At 43.8% G+C, this 16,655-nt stretch overlaps 2 protein-coding genes across 19 annotated transcripts in view; both read left to right on the top strand.

The window, feature by feature from the left end:
* SLC44A1 (solute carrier family 44 member 1) overlaps positions 1–3,165 on the top strand; it is a 196,416-nt gene extending 193,251 nt beyond the window's left edge. For 2 of the 3 annotated variants that reach the window (XR_010148599.1, XM_054658915.2), the window contains one exon: positions 1,597–1,809. Coding sequence is in view for 2 of the 3 variants with exons in the window: in XM_054658915.2 (XP_054514890.1) it covers positions 1,597–1,600 (4 nt within the window). In the remaining variant the exon portion in view is untranslated. Of the gene's footprint in view, positions 1–1,596 lie in introns of all 3 variants that reach the window. The other variant, XM_009457052.5, reaches the window with a different exon arrangement.
* A 2,334-nt stretch (positions 3,166–5,499) lies between these two features.
* FSD1L (fibronectin type III and SPRY domain containing 1 like) overlaps positions 5,500–16,655 on the top strand; it is a 102,798-nt gene continuing 91,642 nt past the window's right edge. For 5 of the 16 annotated variants that reach the window (XM_024345816.3, XM_054658921.2, XM_024345815.3 and 2 more), the window contains exon 1: positions 11,284–11,527. In XM_024345816.3, the coding sequence (XP_024201584.1) occupies positions 11,513–11,527 (15 nt within the window). In that variant the 5' untranslated portion in view covers positions 11,284–11,512. Of the gene's footprint in view, positions 5,587–11,283; positions 11,528–16,655 lie in introns of those variants that run through there. The other 11 variants (XM_024345812.3, XM_054658916.2, XM_054658917.2 and 8 more) reach the window with 7 other exon arrangements.

The following is a 16,655-nucleotide window of genomic DNA, read 5'->3' as shown; positions in this document are numbered from 1 at the left end:
GCGAAAGCAACAGTTTAGGGATTTATTCCATCAGCAGCCTGCCAAATGGATTGAAGTTGGGAAAAATCTGAGGCCGGGGGATCAGCAATAAGTGGCATGTACTAAAATCTCAAGAATAAAACCCTAAAATGAAACTTTTGGTAAGGGTTTCAAGCAGCGTTATTCTTAGTGCCACATGTGACCTGTTTTAAGCACCTGGAGACAAGCAGAGCCTCTTATGGAGACAGATGTATCAGATCTTCACCTGACTTCATTTGATATCTGAATCATAGAACTATCTCATACCCCCTTCTTCCAAGTCCAAGCTCTCCTGGCATCCTGTGGTTAGGACTGTATCTTGTTACTTCTGCTTATCCTGCAGTGGCTCTGGGCTTGTTTGATAATCAAACTGAGCCGGCCCTTATTTTTAATTTTTAACCCATCCTAATGGGGCTTTTTTATTTGGAAATGATTTTAAACTTATAGAAATGCTGCAAGAATAAGAATGGTACATAGAACACCATGCTACATATTGTTACACCTCTGTTAAACATGTATTTTACCCCATATGCTCATCCATTCTCTCTCTATCTATCTAGATCTCGATATCTATCTATAGATATATCTATATGTATAGATAGATATCTAGATATATCTAGCTATTGAGATCTAGATATAGATATAGATGTCTATAGATATAGATATAACTAGCTATTGAGATCTAGATAGATAGTTGTCTAGATAAGTATCTAGACAGATTGATATAGATATATACAGAGAATATTAGGTCCATACTCTCTCTCTATATATATATATACACACACATATCTATTAGGTATATAGTATATACCTAATACTTTTGGATCATTTGAGAATAATGTATATATGTCATTGCCCTTTAGTCCTAAATACTTCAATGTGTATTTCCTAGGAATAAGAATATCCATTTAAAAGAACCATGTTATACTTCTTACCTTCAGTTCATTTACTTAGTCACTATTTCTTGAATTGAACCAAACTATTAGAACACCCATTATCCTGGTCTGATCTGACCCACTGCTAACGGAATTACAGGAGTGAAAAATTCAAAGTTTCATTTGCATTTCAGATTTTGGTCTTTGAGAGTACCATAGAATCAAGTTTTGCAAATCAGCTTTGAATTTGACTCACCATGGGTTTGTTTGATTCAGTTCAACTGTTCTAAAAACCTCTTTGTCAAAGAACAATACTAATGCCAACAATGGCAAACACTAATCTAGCCTTCCTTGATATGTGTCAGACAGTGTTTTAAGTACTTTGTATTTACCAATGCATTTAATCCTTACAACAACCTTAAGGAAACCATAATTATCTCAATTTTATACATTGGGAAATGTAGGCACAGATTTTAAATAACTTGTGCATGAATACACAGTTGATAAGGGGATCTCCCAGATATCTTTTTAAATTTGTTAATCTGTGTGTGTGTGTGTGTGTGTGTGTGTGTGTGTAGCCTTCTTACATTTCATAATGTTTTCTTTAAAGACGATCCCACACTATTTCTAGTTATTGATTACTTCTCATTGTGTCATGTTCCCCTAGGACAGAAGCATTCATTTTCTTGATGTGTTTTTTCAGCTGAAGAAAAGGTGACTGGTCTCATGAGCCCTGAAGAATGAACTCAGAGGAGGTTGTTTACATGAGGTTCTCCCACTCACCAGCTGTTGAGAGTCTGCGATTATGAAGAGCAGGATCTTATTACTTCAATGAAAGCATGTAACAAGTTTCTCAAACCACCAACAGCCAAGTGGATTTGGTACAGTGCGGCTGTCTAATAAATAATCAAAAGCATTTGATAGAAATCTGTCTTGCAGCACTGTCTTCACATTTAATGTTGCTTTCTCTTCTAGTCTCGGGTATGTTTAAATGATTCCCTTTTCTCACTCTAGCGCCAATACTGGCCTGAAGGCTAGATCCCCAGCGAAATTCTTGTTCAGGCTGGGTCTGTCAACTTTGACTCTGCTATTTATAGAGCCAATGTGGGTTAATAACTACTATTTATTGAGTGCCCGTTCCATGCCAAGCATTAGGCTGGGTGCTTTACATAAGTTTAATCCTCACAATAGCCCTGTAAGGTTGCACCTATTATCTCCACTTTGACCACGAAGAAACGGAGACTCAGAGAGTTTGTATCCTATGTGTAAGATCACACAGTTGTCAGAGTCAGGATTCAAATCTAGTTCTAACTCCAAAGCTCTCCACGCTAATGTTGTTTTGCTTATTATTGCTCCAAAGATAATTACCCCAACACCTTATCAATGCTATACTTCCTCTCATGATGGCAGTGTAGGTATGTGGGAAGTGTCTGAGATGGAGGACCAGGGAGTCTTTAGAGGCACAAAAGAATCACAGAATTATCTTCTAAAAAAAAAACACAATATTCTTTGAGATCAGGAGTTGATAAAATATGGCCCCCAGCTATTTTTGTAAATAAAGTTTTATTGGGAACACAGCCACACCCAATCCTTCATGTCTATGGCTGCTTCTGCCCTACAGTGATTGAGTTGCATAGTTGTGACAGATTCCATATGGCCCCCAAAGCTTAAAATGTTGACTATTTGGCCCTTTCACAAAAAGTGTGCCAACCTCTGTTTTAGATGACTTTGGAAGAAAGTCAACCATCTTCATTCAGGCCAATGTATTATTTTTTCCATTTGACTGCAAAAGTACTTAAAGATTTATAATGCTAAGGTAACTACTGTATTCTAATGGTGGTGGTGGTGGTGGTGGTGGTGGTGATAGAGTGGGAGGTGAGGGGGGCTGTAGGGATCCAACCAGGAAAGGGAAGGGGCAGGGAATAGGAGAGGTCTGGGCCTCTGGATCCGCAGTCAACTCCTCACCCCAGACTCCTCCCACTCATGTCCTTCCTATTTCTCCTGCCAAATCAACTGTCCTAAAATAACTAATTGCTCATAAACATGCAAGTGGCTTCCCCTACATAACATGCTCAGAAACCAACACCTTGGCCTGGAATTCAGAGACCATTACAATTTGACCCCTACTAATCTCTCTCACCACCCACTTTTTCCCTTTTCCTTTTTTTCATCATGAGGAAATCATGCCAAATTTGAGTTTATATATCAAAGCCAATTTGCTTGTCTTTGATTCACTTTTATGTAGCAGAAAAATAAAAATATACTACTTGTAGGTGTTTGTTTTAGTCCTTTTTGGTGGCTGTAACAAAATACCACAGACTGGGTGGCTTACAAAAAAACAGAAATTTATTTCTCACAGGTCTGGAGGCTGGGAAGTTCAAGATCAAGGTGCTGGCAGATTCAGCATCTTGTGAAGGGTTGCCTCCTGGTTCACAGATGGAACCTTCTCACTGCATGCATCCCCACCTGATGGAAGGACTGAGGGATTTCTCTAAGGACTCTTCCATTCATGCCATTCATGAGGGCTCTGCCTCTGAACTAATCACTTCCCAAAGGCCCCACTTCCTATTATTATCATCTTGGGGGTTAAGATTTCAACAAATGGATTTTGTGGAGACCCAAACATTTGAACCAAAACAGTGTTGTAGCCAGGCGCGGTGGCTCACACCTGTAATCTCAGCACTTTGGGAGGCTGAGGTGGGCAGATCACTTGAAGTCAGGAGTTCAAGACCATCCCGGCCAATATGGTGAAACCTTGTCTCTACTAAAAATACAAAAATTAGCTGGGTGTGGTGGTGGGTGCCTGTATTCCTAGCTACTCAGGAGGCTGAGGCGGGAGAATCACTTGAACCTGGGAGCCAGAGGTTGCAGTGAGCCAAGATCGCACCATTGCACCCCAACCCCGAGCGACAGAGAAAGACTCCATCTCAAAAGAAAAACAAAAACAACACACAAAAAAACAGTTTGTATTTGATCACAGGAAGCCAGGCTGAGCTTTCATATATGATGTCACTTCACCTGAGCTAAAAGGTATAAACAAAATAAAAACTTATAAATGCACTGGTTACTTTTCTATAGTAGGCATTATCCAATTGTATTTAGAAAAATTATTCTAGCTATTTTTTGGCCAGGTGCGGTGGCTCACGCCTGTAATCCCAGCACTTTGGGAGGCCGAGTTGGGCAAATCATGAGGTCGGCAGCTCGAGACCAGCCTGGCCAACATGGTGAAACCCTGTCTCTACTAAAAATACAAAAAAAAATTAGCCAGGCATGGTGGCAGGCACTGTAATCCCAGCTACTCGGGAGGCTGAGGCAGGAGAATTGCTTGAAACTGCAAGGCGGAGGTTGCAGTGAGCCAAGACCACACCATTGCACTCCAGCCTGGGTGACAGAGCGAGATTCTGTCTCAAAAAAGAAAAAAGAAAAAGAAAAAGAAAAATTATTCTAGCTATTTAAAAAATTTGTAATAGTATAAACTTTCTCACTGCTATGTATTTTTCTTAAATATACTTTTCATGGCTGTAGAACATTTCATCTCCTATGTGTTCTAAAGTCCTCCTAATGCTTCCCCAATATTTGGGCACTGAAAGTTGCACTTTCCACTCATTTCATCCCCTACCTCCATTTCTTGGGATTGTTGTTCCATTGTTGCCCATCTTTGCTCAGGCTGTTTCTTTGGCTTGGAAAGGATCCAATCTTCCCTTTCTATCTCCTTGTCTTAAGTCCTTCCCTTCTAGCATAAGTCCTATCACCTTTCTCCCTCAAACTCTTTGTTATGGAAAAGTACAGATTGACCTTCATAATGAAGTATGGATTTCAAGAGGCTTATTTTCCCCAGAAGTGCTGACACAGTACCATCTTCACCAGCAGCAATGGCATTGCAGTACCAAAGGGCTCACAGACACTACTATTTCCTGGTGCTGTGCTTAGAACAACAGTTTGTTTTAGAAAATTATGATAGCTCACATATATTATGTATTTTCTATATGTCTGCTGTTATTCTAAGCATCTTATATACATTAAGTCATTTATCTTCATAACAAACCTATCAAGTGGATATTGTTAATACTCTTATTTTAGAAATGAGAAAATTGAGGTACAGAAAGGATAAGAAATTGCCCAAAGACACAACTGGCAAGACTTGGGATTTGAATTCAGACAGTCTGGCACCAGAGTCTGGGTGCTTAGCCAATGAAATAGAAGTGCAGTGAATTTGTGATGGCTCTTTATCTCCCTAGTCTCAATGCAGCCCTTAACATTTTCAGAGTATATGCAGAGGGATAGGGGCTGCTGAGCAGTGTTCTTCCTAGGAACATTGAGTCTATTCCTCTGTGTTAGAGAAACCTGGCTGGGGGCCACCATGCTTTCACAATGAGGAGATTGGTAGGCAGATAAATTTGCTTTGTCCTTGATCATTCTCTGAATATGACGAGTTCAGAGGCACAACCAGAGCCATGGCAGGGTAGATGGAAAGCACTTGGGCCTTCTAGGCCTTAATCATCTCAGTGTCCCTAGTGCCAGCATAAAGTAGGCCATTACACATGGAGAAGGTGTTGTGACACAATCACATCATAATGGCTAGGGTTAAATTAACTATCCCTCCCAGGCCTTCTCCCAGGAAGGAGTGGGGCTTCTTGCAATGGACCACATGGGAGTGAGGGTGGGGAGAGGAGATTCAGAGAGCCTTCCAAACGTGAGTATAATTACAAAACTGAGTCAGAAAGGGAATGAATGGTTTTGCCCTCCAGTTTAGAGAATGATGTAACCTCACAGTTCAGGAAGATGTTAAAAGTTATCTCTGCTAGGCACGGTGGCTCACACCTGTAATCCCAGCAGTTTGGGAGGCCAAGGTGGGCAGATTGCTTGAGCTCAAGAGTTTAAGACCAGCCTGGACAACATGGTGAAATCCCATCTCTACAAAACATAAAAAAAAAAAAAAATTAGCTGGGCATGGTGGCACGTGCCTGTGGTCCCAGCTACTCGGCAGGCTGAGGTGGGAGGATGGCTTGAGCCTGGGAGGCGGAGGTTGCAGTGAGCCGAGATTGCACCATTGCACTCCAGCCTGGGTGACAGAGCCAGACCCTGTCTCAAAAAAAAAAAAAAAGTTATTTCTACCAGGTACCCTTCCAGTGCCTGAATCCCCCTATGAATGCTCTGCTAAGCAAATGTCCAGCCCCTGCTTATATACCTGCACTAATGGGGATCTCACTACCAAACAGTCTATTCCAGCTCTCTATGGCTCTGTTAGAAAGTTGGACATTTTGTTGAATGGAAATCCATCTTTCTGTAGCTTCCACCAATTGGGTCTAATTATACCTATGGGATGCTAGAGAACAAGTTAGCTTCATCTTCCATACAATAGCCCTAAAGAAATTTGAAGTCAATGATCATATCCTCTCTGAGTTTTTCCTTTCAGGCTAAATACTCACAGATGCTTTAGTTGTGTCTCTTCTCACATGGTTTCACTAGTCAGGTTTGTGTCCACTGACTGCTTACCACTTGGCTTAGAGCTCTTCAAGTAGAGAGCGCCAGCCCACATCAGGGCAGAACCATTCTTTCCGTCTGTATTAGTCTGTTCTCATGCCGTTGATAAAGACATACTCGAGACTGGGTAAATTATAACGAAAAAGAGGTTTAATGGACTCACAGTTCCATGTGGCTGCAGAGGCCTCACAATCATGGCGGAAGGCGAAAGGCACATCCTACATTGGCAGCAGATGAAAGACAGCTTTCATCTGCAGGGAAACTCATTTTCATAAAACCATCAGCTCTCGTGAGGCTTATTCACTATCATGAGAACAACACAGAAAAGAACTGCCCCCGTGATTCAATTACCTCCCACCAGGTTCCTCCCACAACACATGGGAATTGTGGGAGCTGCAGTTCAAGATGAGATTTGGGTGGGGATGCAGCCAAACCATATCACCCTCCTGGCAGACTCTGTCTATAATGAGTGCCCAGGATCAGAAATTTTTGCTCTGACTTCCAAGGGGTTGCAGGGATTTTGGGTGACTTTGGTTTTTACTCAGAAAAGGGCAGGAAAAACAAGACCGGGCATGGTGGCTTATGCCTATATTCCCAGCACTTTGGGAGGCCAAGGTGGGAGGACTGCTTGAGGCCAGGAGTTCAAGACCATCCTGACCAACACAGCAAGACCATGTCTCTGTTAAAAAAAATCAGAATTAGGTTTCTATGGTTGGGCAGAGATAGCTAATATTTTTTGAATGCTCACTACATGCCAGACACTGTGCTCAAAATTTAATATGAATTATATGATTTACCACTCAACAACCCTTATAGGTGCTACTTTTATGATCCCTACTTCACAGCTAAAGAAACTGAGGCTTAGAGAGCCTTGGAGTCTTCCCAGGCTGGGTGGCAAATGCTAAGACTCAGGCCAGATATAGTAGCAGGGAGCAACGGGCAAAGATTTTGGGCTTCAACAAAGGGCAGCATTTGACTAGTGATTATACTCCAGAAAAAACAGGTATAACAGGGAAAGGGGGAGTTGTGGTGAGAATAGGTCTTTTAAGGCCCCAAAGATCCAGAAGGAAAAAGAGCTGTGCAAGGGTAAAACAGAAGGACATTATGAGTAAGAGAGTAATTATTAGTAACAGCTACTACTTGTTAAATAATACTAGCCAGCATTTGACCTACATAATCCCCTTTAATCCTCACAGCAACCCTAAAAGGGAATTACTACTATTCTGATCGGTATGTTACAGACGAGGAAATTGAGGTTTAGCAAGGTCAAGTGACTCACCGAAGGCTACGTTGCTGGTAAGCAGCAGCATCTGGATTTAAATTCACACTGCTGACTCCATGCTGATGGCCCTATACTGACTCCCAAAGGGATAGACTGCTGGCAACACTGAAAGGAAGGAAATTTCTCTCCTAAGAGGTGGGGGAATTTCAGAATATACGAGGTAGCCCAGGGCTGCAGGCAATACCTGGCACCACTCAGAGAGGATACAGAACCTGGTTCTGGGAGAGACAGTTTTGCCAGACTCTCTACATCGGCCTTTCTATGAGGCTATCCTAACTTGAGGTTTCCTCAGAAAGAGGTTCCTGGAGGCCCAGAGACCTCAAGAGGATAAATGTCTATGACTAGTTAGGCTTTTTAAGAACCAGAAACCTAGGTTTTGAAGTGATATTTTTATGCCTCTGTAGTCCTCTCCCCGACCCCTTTTTTTGTAAACAATTTGCTTTCTCTCAGTTCAATGGCTCTCAAGCTTAGCGTTCATCAGAATCACCTAGAGGAAATGTTAAAACACAGATTTTTGGATTCTACTCCAAGAGTTCCTGATTCAGTAGTTCCAGGGATAAGGCCGGACAATTTGTACTTCATAGAAGTTATGAGGTGATGTGGATTCAGCTGGTCCAGGGATCACATTTAAGAAAAATGCTTTATTTTATTTGTAAAACTACTTTTGAAAATTTCTAAATGGATTTGGCTGTGAAAAAATAAGTACAGAAAAGGCAAAGGACTTGCCTATAGGCCAGAGGTACTGGGAGGGATTGGGTGGGAGACTCAGAGCCCAGCTCGGTAAGTGGCTGTGACGGGAGAACTTGTACAAACTGGGGAAGACAGAAGTCACAGTCAGAAGGAACTAGCTGTTCCCAGATGGGAACGAGGGGAAGCAAAAGGCCCAGGATGAGCTGGGCAGGAGAGCCAGACTGGCCAGAGACAGAGATCGAGTGAGGGCAGAAGCCAAATGGGGTAGAGATGTTGTCAAAAGCTGCAGTCTGCTGGCTGGGCTACAGGGAAAGAACTTGGGAAGCTGGAGGCAAGGAGCCAGGAGTGAGCTCCTGGGGTGTGGGACTGTGACAGAGTCTGGTGATCACATTTCAGCTGCAACTCACTGTCCCCAAAAGCCTCTTTCTTCTTTCTCTGGTGGTGCCAGTCAGTCATAAAGTGCCTAGGAATTGCCCTCAGACAGTAATGAGGTTAAGTCCTTGCAGCAAGTGAAGTGGGGACATCGCCAAGCCCTGTTTCCTCCGCTTAGTCGTGGGTCCCATAGTGGTAAGCAGGGGCAGAGCCAGGAAGCATGCAGTCTGGTGATTAGACTTTAGATGTTCTCCAATCGCCAGGCTGCATTTCTCCCTCATGGGAAACTGACTCAACTGCAGTACACAGTGTGAAGGAACGACCTTTGTGGCTGCAGCAGTGGGCTAATGGCTGGGCGCCTGGCTGCACTTGTTATTCCTCACGGAGTTGGGAAAGGTTGAATAAGAGGCTCTCTTCCCTTGGTACTAAGAGATGGGCATCTCTTTGAAGGACTGCATGCCACTACTCCTTTCAGCTGGCACACATAGGCCCACCCTGGACCCTGGCTCTCTAAGCACTACCCACCCAGCCTTAGCCAAGCTCTTCTTTTCCCTTTTGTAACTTTCATTTCATTTCTTGTACATCTCTGTCCAGTTAAAAAAGGATGTATTAAGTGCATACTATGTGGCAGACTCTGAGCTGGGGATACAGATATGGGGTAAAAGAAATTCAGCCCTCAAAAAAAAAATCACAGTACAGTCAGGGGGATCCATGTGGAGATGTAATGACAACATTGTAGAATAAATACTGTTTCTCAAACACAGAGCTCCTTCCCTCCACAAGGCCTTTGTATTTGTTGTTCCTACTTTCTAGAATGTTCTTCCCTAGATCCTTGTACAATTCCTCTTCTCACTTTATACTCAGGTCATTTCCAAGAGAGATCTTCCCTGACATTTCTATGGAAAATTGAACCCTCCCAATTCTCTGAATCCATTTGCCTTATTTATTTATTTAGGAGCTGGGGTCTCACCCTGTTGCCCAGGCTGGAGTGCAGTGGTGTGATCTAGGCTCACTGCAACCTCTGCCTCCAGGACTCAAGTGATCCTCCCGCTTCAGCCTCCTGATTGGCTCTGGCTACAGGCTTGCAGCACCACATCTGGCTAATTTTTTTTTTTTTTTAATTTCTGTAGAGATGGGGTTTTGCCATGTTGCCCCGGCTGGTCTCGAACTCCTGGACTCAAGTGATCCACTCATTGGGCCTCCCAAAGTGTTGGGATTACAGGTGTGAGCCACCATGCCTGGCCTAAGTTTTAATTTTAGCACCTATAACCGTCTAGCACGTTAACTTTTTTTTTTTTTGGTTGGTCTCCTATACTAGATTGTAAGCTCTGTGAGAGAAACAGGGCCTTGCCCACTACTGAATTTTGTTTGTAGAACTGGTACAGAATAGGTACTCAATATGTATTTCCCTTTTATTCATTCATCATAAATGACTAATTGAACTTTTGTGAGCCTCTCCAGAGTCATCCAAATGGAAGATGAGGCCTGTCTGCTTGAGGAAGAACTTTCTCAAGCCTACTAAAGTCCAAGCTTTCTAAAATCTTCATTGATGCCTCAGGCCACACCCAGCAGGTTCTAACTCCCCACTAAGAATGACTATAATGGGCCTGGCACACGCCCTGTAAACCACACCTGTAATCCTAGCAATTTGGGAGGCTGAGGTGGGCGGACTGCCTGAGCTTAGGAGTTCGAGACCATCCTAAGCAACATGGCTAGAACCAGTCTCCACTAAAAGTACAAAAAAGTAGCCAGGTGTGGTGGGGGCGCCTGTAATCCCAGCTACTCATGAGGCTGAGGCACGAGAATTCCTGGAACCCGGGAGGCAGAGGTTGCAGTGAGCCAAGATGGCACCACTGCACTCCAGCCTCGTGACAGACTGAGACTCCATCTCCAAAAAAAAAAAAAACAAAAAACAAAAAAGAGAATGACTATAATTTATTCACTACTAATTATGTACCATACATTATTTAATCCTCACAATCCTCTGCAAAGTCCGCATTATTTCTCTCATTTTACAGATGAAACAAGCTCAGGCAGAGTGACTTGCTCAAAATCATACAGGTAGCGAGGTGCCGGGGGGGATGGGTGGGTCCCCGGGAAAAACTGTGCCAGGCCCCAAAGCTCATATTAATCCCACACCCACGTTTCCGCCACTCTCATCCCTATATCCCTCCTCCCACGTTTCCACCACATCCCCTAAAGGCCTTTTCCCACGTTTTCGCTACATCCCCACCCCAGCCCTTTTCCTCCCTTTGGACCGCTGGGTCCGCTCAAGCCTGGCTGCCCCTCGAAGGATAGTGTGGGGAGGGGCTTCAGATGCGTGCTGGGTGGAGGGTGGGCTAATCCGTCTCCAGCACCAGATACTCTTTCCTTCCCGGGCCCTCCGCACCGGCCGGCTGCTGGATGCCCAGTGGCCTATTTCAGGGCCGGAGAGACCGCTATCGCTGGAGGAAAAAGGATGGGGGAAGGGAGTGCAGCCTGCAGAAGCACTAGCGGTAGACCGACGGGCGGCGCTCCCCACCCTCCCCGGCTACTTCCCGGGAGCAGTCAGCCGCTGCGCGCAGGCGCGGGGCGCTCCTCAGCCCCTCCCTTCTGCGGGCCGCCCTTTCACCCTGGCAACCGCGGCGCGACTACGGCGCGCGCGGACTGGGCGCGGACGGGTGGGGCCGGGCGGTGCCGGTGCGGGCTGGGGCAGTGCAGTGAGTAGCGGTCTTGGGGTGTGCGATCTCGCTGAGCCTCCTCGCACGGTTCGTCGTCTCGGGTTCGAGCCCAGTGGGCTTAGCCACTCGCCATGGACTCCCAGAAAGTAAGCGGGGGAGGGGAGCCCGGGGCTACCGAGACAAGCCGGGCCGGCACAGGGTGGGCGGGGCGCCTGGGCCCGTGGGCTGTGGGTGCGCGGGGTGGGCCTGGCCGGGCGTCCGGGCTGCTGCTGCGGAGGGCAAGGCCGCCCGGCCGCTCTCTGGGCGGGAGCTAAGAGGCGCCCACACGGATGCGGGGACCGCGCCCGGTGACTCGGGCTGGCCTCTGCTCTGCGCGCTGTCCGGGGCCCTGACTCTGGAGGAGAAACGGAGCCATCCCCCTTTTAAAATCAGCCACTCTGCAGCCCTTTCGGCCGGTTTTCATGCCTGCAGACTGCGAGCGTGCTGGTGGGGGTGTATCCGTCCTCAGCAGGTGAGGAAACCGAGGCATAGCCTTGTTTGGTGTCTCCCTGCTGACGCCGAAAGCTGGGGCTTTTTCCTCGACCAAGTCTCGTCGCAGCACCACGCTCTTTAGGTCAGGGACCGAATCTCCTTTGTACCGCCCACCGCTCCCCTTCCCATGACTTTTCCTAAGTAGATCTTAGTGTTCGTTGAATGGAGGGAAAAGACTTCAATTGTTAGGGCAGCCTTCCCACTCTCTGACCAGTTGGTGTTGCTGGGCACAGTTACTTAGGGGTCGTTGTGGAATGTTTTATACTTTCCGAACAGTTGAGGAAAGGTTATATAATCGTAAAGGTTCAATTCAGAAGTATTTGGAGAACAAAGCCAATGTCTTGAATACAGTTAGAAGTGAATTATTCAGTCATAATCTCCATATGAAAATAACCACCCTGTTCTCTTTGTTAGACTATAACGTAATTGAAATATAGTACAGGGTAGGAAAGAAAAAACAAGGAGTATTAATAATGTAGCAGGGAAAACAAAGACATATCTAAGAGACTATTCTTTTCTATTATTAGAAAGCACGGGAAAGACTTAGAACAACGTTTTCTACAATTTTGTCTAGATTCACCTTCTTGAGGATCACTTCACTGAGGGCATGAGAGAATAATGATGTGTTGAGCATTGACTATTACAGTATTTAACAAATATGCATATGATTTCATTGTATGTGTTGGTCTTGAAACTCACCTTGGAATGCATGACTATTCTTAAGGCATTTTTAAAAAATTACATTTTGTGTATTTTGAGTATGTATAGGTTTAAAATATTGTCTCTGCCTAAATTTGTAAAACATCTCTCAGCTTATTAGATAAAAGAAATGATATTTGAATGGACATTAGCAGAGGTCAAGTGAAGGAGCAAAGTCTGGAGACATGGGTTCCAGGATGCTATTTACTAGCTCTGTGATAAGGAGCAAGTCACTTAACTGTGATTAATCTGTTTCCTCATCTATGCAGTAGAAGTAAGAGTATTTTATAGTGTCATAGTAAAAATCTGATAAAATAGTTTGTTCTGAAAACACAGTATTTTAAAGTTTACAAAGTATGACCACTAAAATACTCTGTGTCCCATAAAATACAAAAAAAAATGTGTTTTAATATTGATCATCATACTTTATCAGGGATGCATTATTCCTCACTTTAATGAGGAATCAGGACATGGAGTTGTGACTCCTGGAAGGTCATGCTACTAGCCCTAAGGCTAAGATTTGAACCTGTTTGTTCTCATTTCGAATGATGTGTTAGGGTACCTACAGGTTACCACGTGCAGTTTCCTGAGAGGTAGCAAAGAATTAGCTTCTCTTTCTTAGTAGTAATAGTAATATTAGTACTATCTTAATAAGTAGTAAAGAATTAGCTTCTCTTTCTTAGTAGTAATAGTAATGTCTCTTATTTGTGATATCTTTGAGAATCAACTTCTCAATATTAGAAAATATGTTGAATTTCATTGGTGGTAGCAAATCTTTCTAATGAAAAAACAAACACCCTTTGGTTTATAGCTGTAAAAAGAATGTCCAGGATTAATGTGTATAACCAGTTCAATGCTCTGAACCTGAGCTTCCTTTTCTCATGTGAATTGCTGCAGAATCACAAGCCTCAAATAGTAATGATCTAAGCTGGATATTGTTCTCTTTAAATAAGACAGTCGTACACCCCAGACATGATTTTTAGATACTATTTTCTGTTATGGAATGTACATTGAAAATAGTAGTAGGGGTAGTACCTCAGTCAGTAGAGTATAAGAAAAATAGGTACTGCAAAGTGTGAGGAAGGCCTGAATATATACCTGAATGTTTGTTAGGCATTGGGATTTGGGCTTTACATTAGTAAGAGGATGGCTCTGGAGCCAAATCTCCAGTTCTACTATTTATAAGCTGTATGAGCTGGGATAGTTTGCTCTGTCTCCATTTCTTCATCTGTAGAACAGAGATAACAATAATTGTAATTCTCTCACAAGATTATTGTGAGGATTGTGTTCTTTTTTTTTTTTTTGAGACGGAGTTTTGCTCTTGTCGCCCAGGCTGGAGTGCAACGGTGCAATCTTGGCTTACTGCAACCTCCGCCTCCTGGGTTGAAGAGATTCTCCTGCCTCAGCCTCCTGAGTAGCTGGGATTACAGGCGCCTGCCACCACACCTGGCTAATTTTTGTATTTTTAGTAGAGACGGGGTTTTACCATGATGGCCAGCTGGTCTCAAACTCCTGACCTCACTCAGGTGATCCTCCAGCCTTGGCCTCACAAAGCGCTGCGATTACAGGCTTGAGCCACCGTGCCCAGTCTTGCATTCATTTTTAAAACCCACTAACAGTGCCTAGCATACAAAAATACTGTTAGCTACTGTTATTAATTTAATAATCCTAACTTCAAAGTAACTTTCTCCTTTTAAAATTAAGTGTAGACATTTTTCCTTTTTTTTGAGACGAAGTCTCGCTCTGTGGCCCAGGCTGGAGTAGTGCAGTGGCGCGATCTCGGCTCACTGCAAGCTCCACCTCCCAGGTTCACGCCATTCTCCTGCCTCAGCCTCCCGAGTAGCTGGGACTACAGGCTCCCGCCACCACTCCTGGCTAATTTTTTGTATTTTTAGTAGAGACAGGATTTCATCATGTTAGCCAGGATGGTCTCTATCTTCTGACCCCGTGATCCGCCCGCCTCTGCCTCTCAAAGTGCTGGGATTACAGGCGTGGGCCACCGCACCCGGCCCGACATTTTAACTTTTAAAGCATATTTTCTGCTATTATATCTGTAAGAAACGATTCACATGGTGGTTCCAGAGAAGAGTTGTTACATTCTAATAGAAAGAAGATTGGAAGTTCTGAGTCATGCAGTCTGACAGTAGAGGTTAACTTAACTAGACAGTCTTACAGAAGCTTCATGGTGGCTAGTCAACAAATGGATTAGCTTGACCAGCTGCTTTTTTGTTTGTGAAAATAACTTGGACTTCAGTGTTAATGTTAGCAGCAGATGCTCTGTTTGAGTAGAGGAAGAAAACGTAATAACCCCGGGTATGTAGGCATACTGTTGGATACAGAAAACCACAGTATTAACTCCTGGAAATAAACAGAGGGATTTTGTTTATATCGAGTTTCTGGGACGCTTTCGTGAACAGGATGTGTTATGGATAGGTGGCTTTTGTTTGATACTCAAACCTTTTGATTATGTCTTTAAACGGCTTTAAGATAAAATCCCAAAGGTTTCTTTACCGGATGAAATGTGCACGTTCAAAGAAAACGTTGAAACAAATAAGACATTTGTACCTTTTTAGAATCTTGGAGCTTGGAATTTTATAGTTTAACTTTTTGTACAGATTATTCACATACATAGGGATCACTCTTTCTAAGAAAGGTACTTACTGTAGGAATAAGAAAGGGTGGAGAGGAAGGGAGATGAGAGCTCAGAGGAAGGAAGTCACCAAGAGCATATATTGTCACTTATTTGCTTTTCCCCATTATTTCTCCTGCATATTCTTCCTACTTGGAAAGGGGTAGTGAGTGACAGGTGAGGCTTGACTGGACAAAACTAGATTGGGGAGATTGAACTGAGCAGGAGTTTTAAACATGACAACCTGCAACAAGTAGCAGATCTACACTTGGCTTCCTTATCCCAGTTTCCTGCTCCAAGCTATGTGCTATTCTTTGCCTTCATATTGTACCTTACTAGTTCTGAGAACCCCACCACATCCATAACCAACCAACTGTTCCATGTTCCAGAATTTCGCCTCAGTTAAAAAAAATTGTTTCCTGAGGAAAGAGGAATGAAATTTGATTACTGTTCTGCATCCAGTATTGTGTCGGACTGTCACAACAGTTCTTATTCCTGTTGCACTGTTAGGGAAAATGAAGCCCAGAGAGGTTAAGTGTCTTGTTCACAGTCACACAGCTAGCAAATAGTAGTCTGGATTCAAGTCAAGTTTTTCTTTACAACCCATAGTTTTTTCATTACCATGCTTCTTGCCTGAATTCTTTGCATTTCAATGGTGGTATGATTAAAGTAATTGAAACTTAAAATGTAACAGGGATAAGTCCCTATAAAGCAGGGTTCCCTCCCTCCCTCCCTCCTGTGGGCGCTCGCTCGCCTGCCTGCCTGCCTGCCTGCCTGCCTGCCTGCCTGCCTGCCTTCCTTCCTTCCTTCCTTCCTTCCTTCCTTCCTTCCTTCCTTCTTTCTTTCCTTCTTTCCTCCTCTCCTTCTTTCCTCCTCTCCTCTCCTCTCTTTTTCTTTTCTTTTCTTTTTTCTTTCTCAGAGTCTTGCTGTCTTGCTCAGGCTGATGGCTCACCATGGCAACCTCTGCTTTCTGTGCTCAAGCTATCCTCCCAGCTCAGCCTCCTGAGCAGCTGGGACTACAGGTGCATGCCACCATATACTTGGCTAATTTTTGTGTTTTTTGTAGAGACAGGGTTTTGCCATGTTGTCCAGGCTAGCCTTGAACTCTTGGGCTCAAACGATTGGCCCGCCTTGGCCTCCTAAAGTGCTGGGATTATAGGTATGAGCCATCACGTCTGACCTAAAGTTGTTTTTTTTTTTTTTTTTTTTTTTTGTTAAGAAGCTAGTTAAGTGTAGTGAAAATAGTTGATAGATGATAAAGAACATGATTTAGGTAAAAACCTGGAATTTGGTCTCTCTTGTTGCCCCAATAAAAATCACTATTTTAATTTTAATTTTTATTTTTTTTGAGACAGAGTCTTGCTCTGCCACCCAGGCTAGAGTGCAGCGGTATGATCTTGGCTCACTGCAACCTC

This window comes from Pan troglodytes, chromosome 11 (genome assembly GCF_028858775.2).
Source record: "Pan troglodytes isolate AG18354 chromosome 11, NHGRI_mPanTro3-v2.0_pri, whole genome shotgun sequence".
Taxonomy (NCBI): Eukaryota; Metazoa; Chordata; class Mammalia; order Primates; family Hominidae; genus Pan; species Pan troglodytes.
This window is presented reverse-complemented; position numbering and strand designations above follow the sequence as displayed.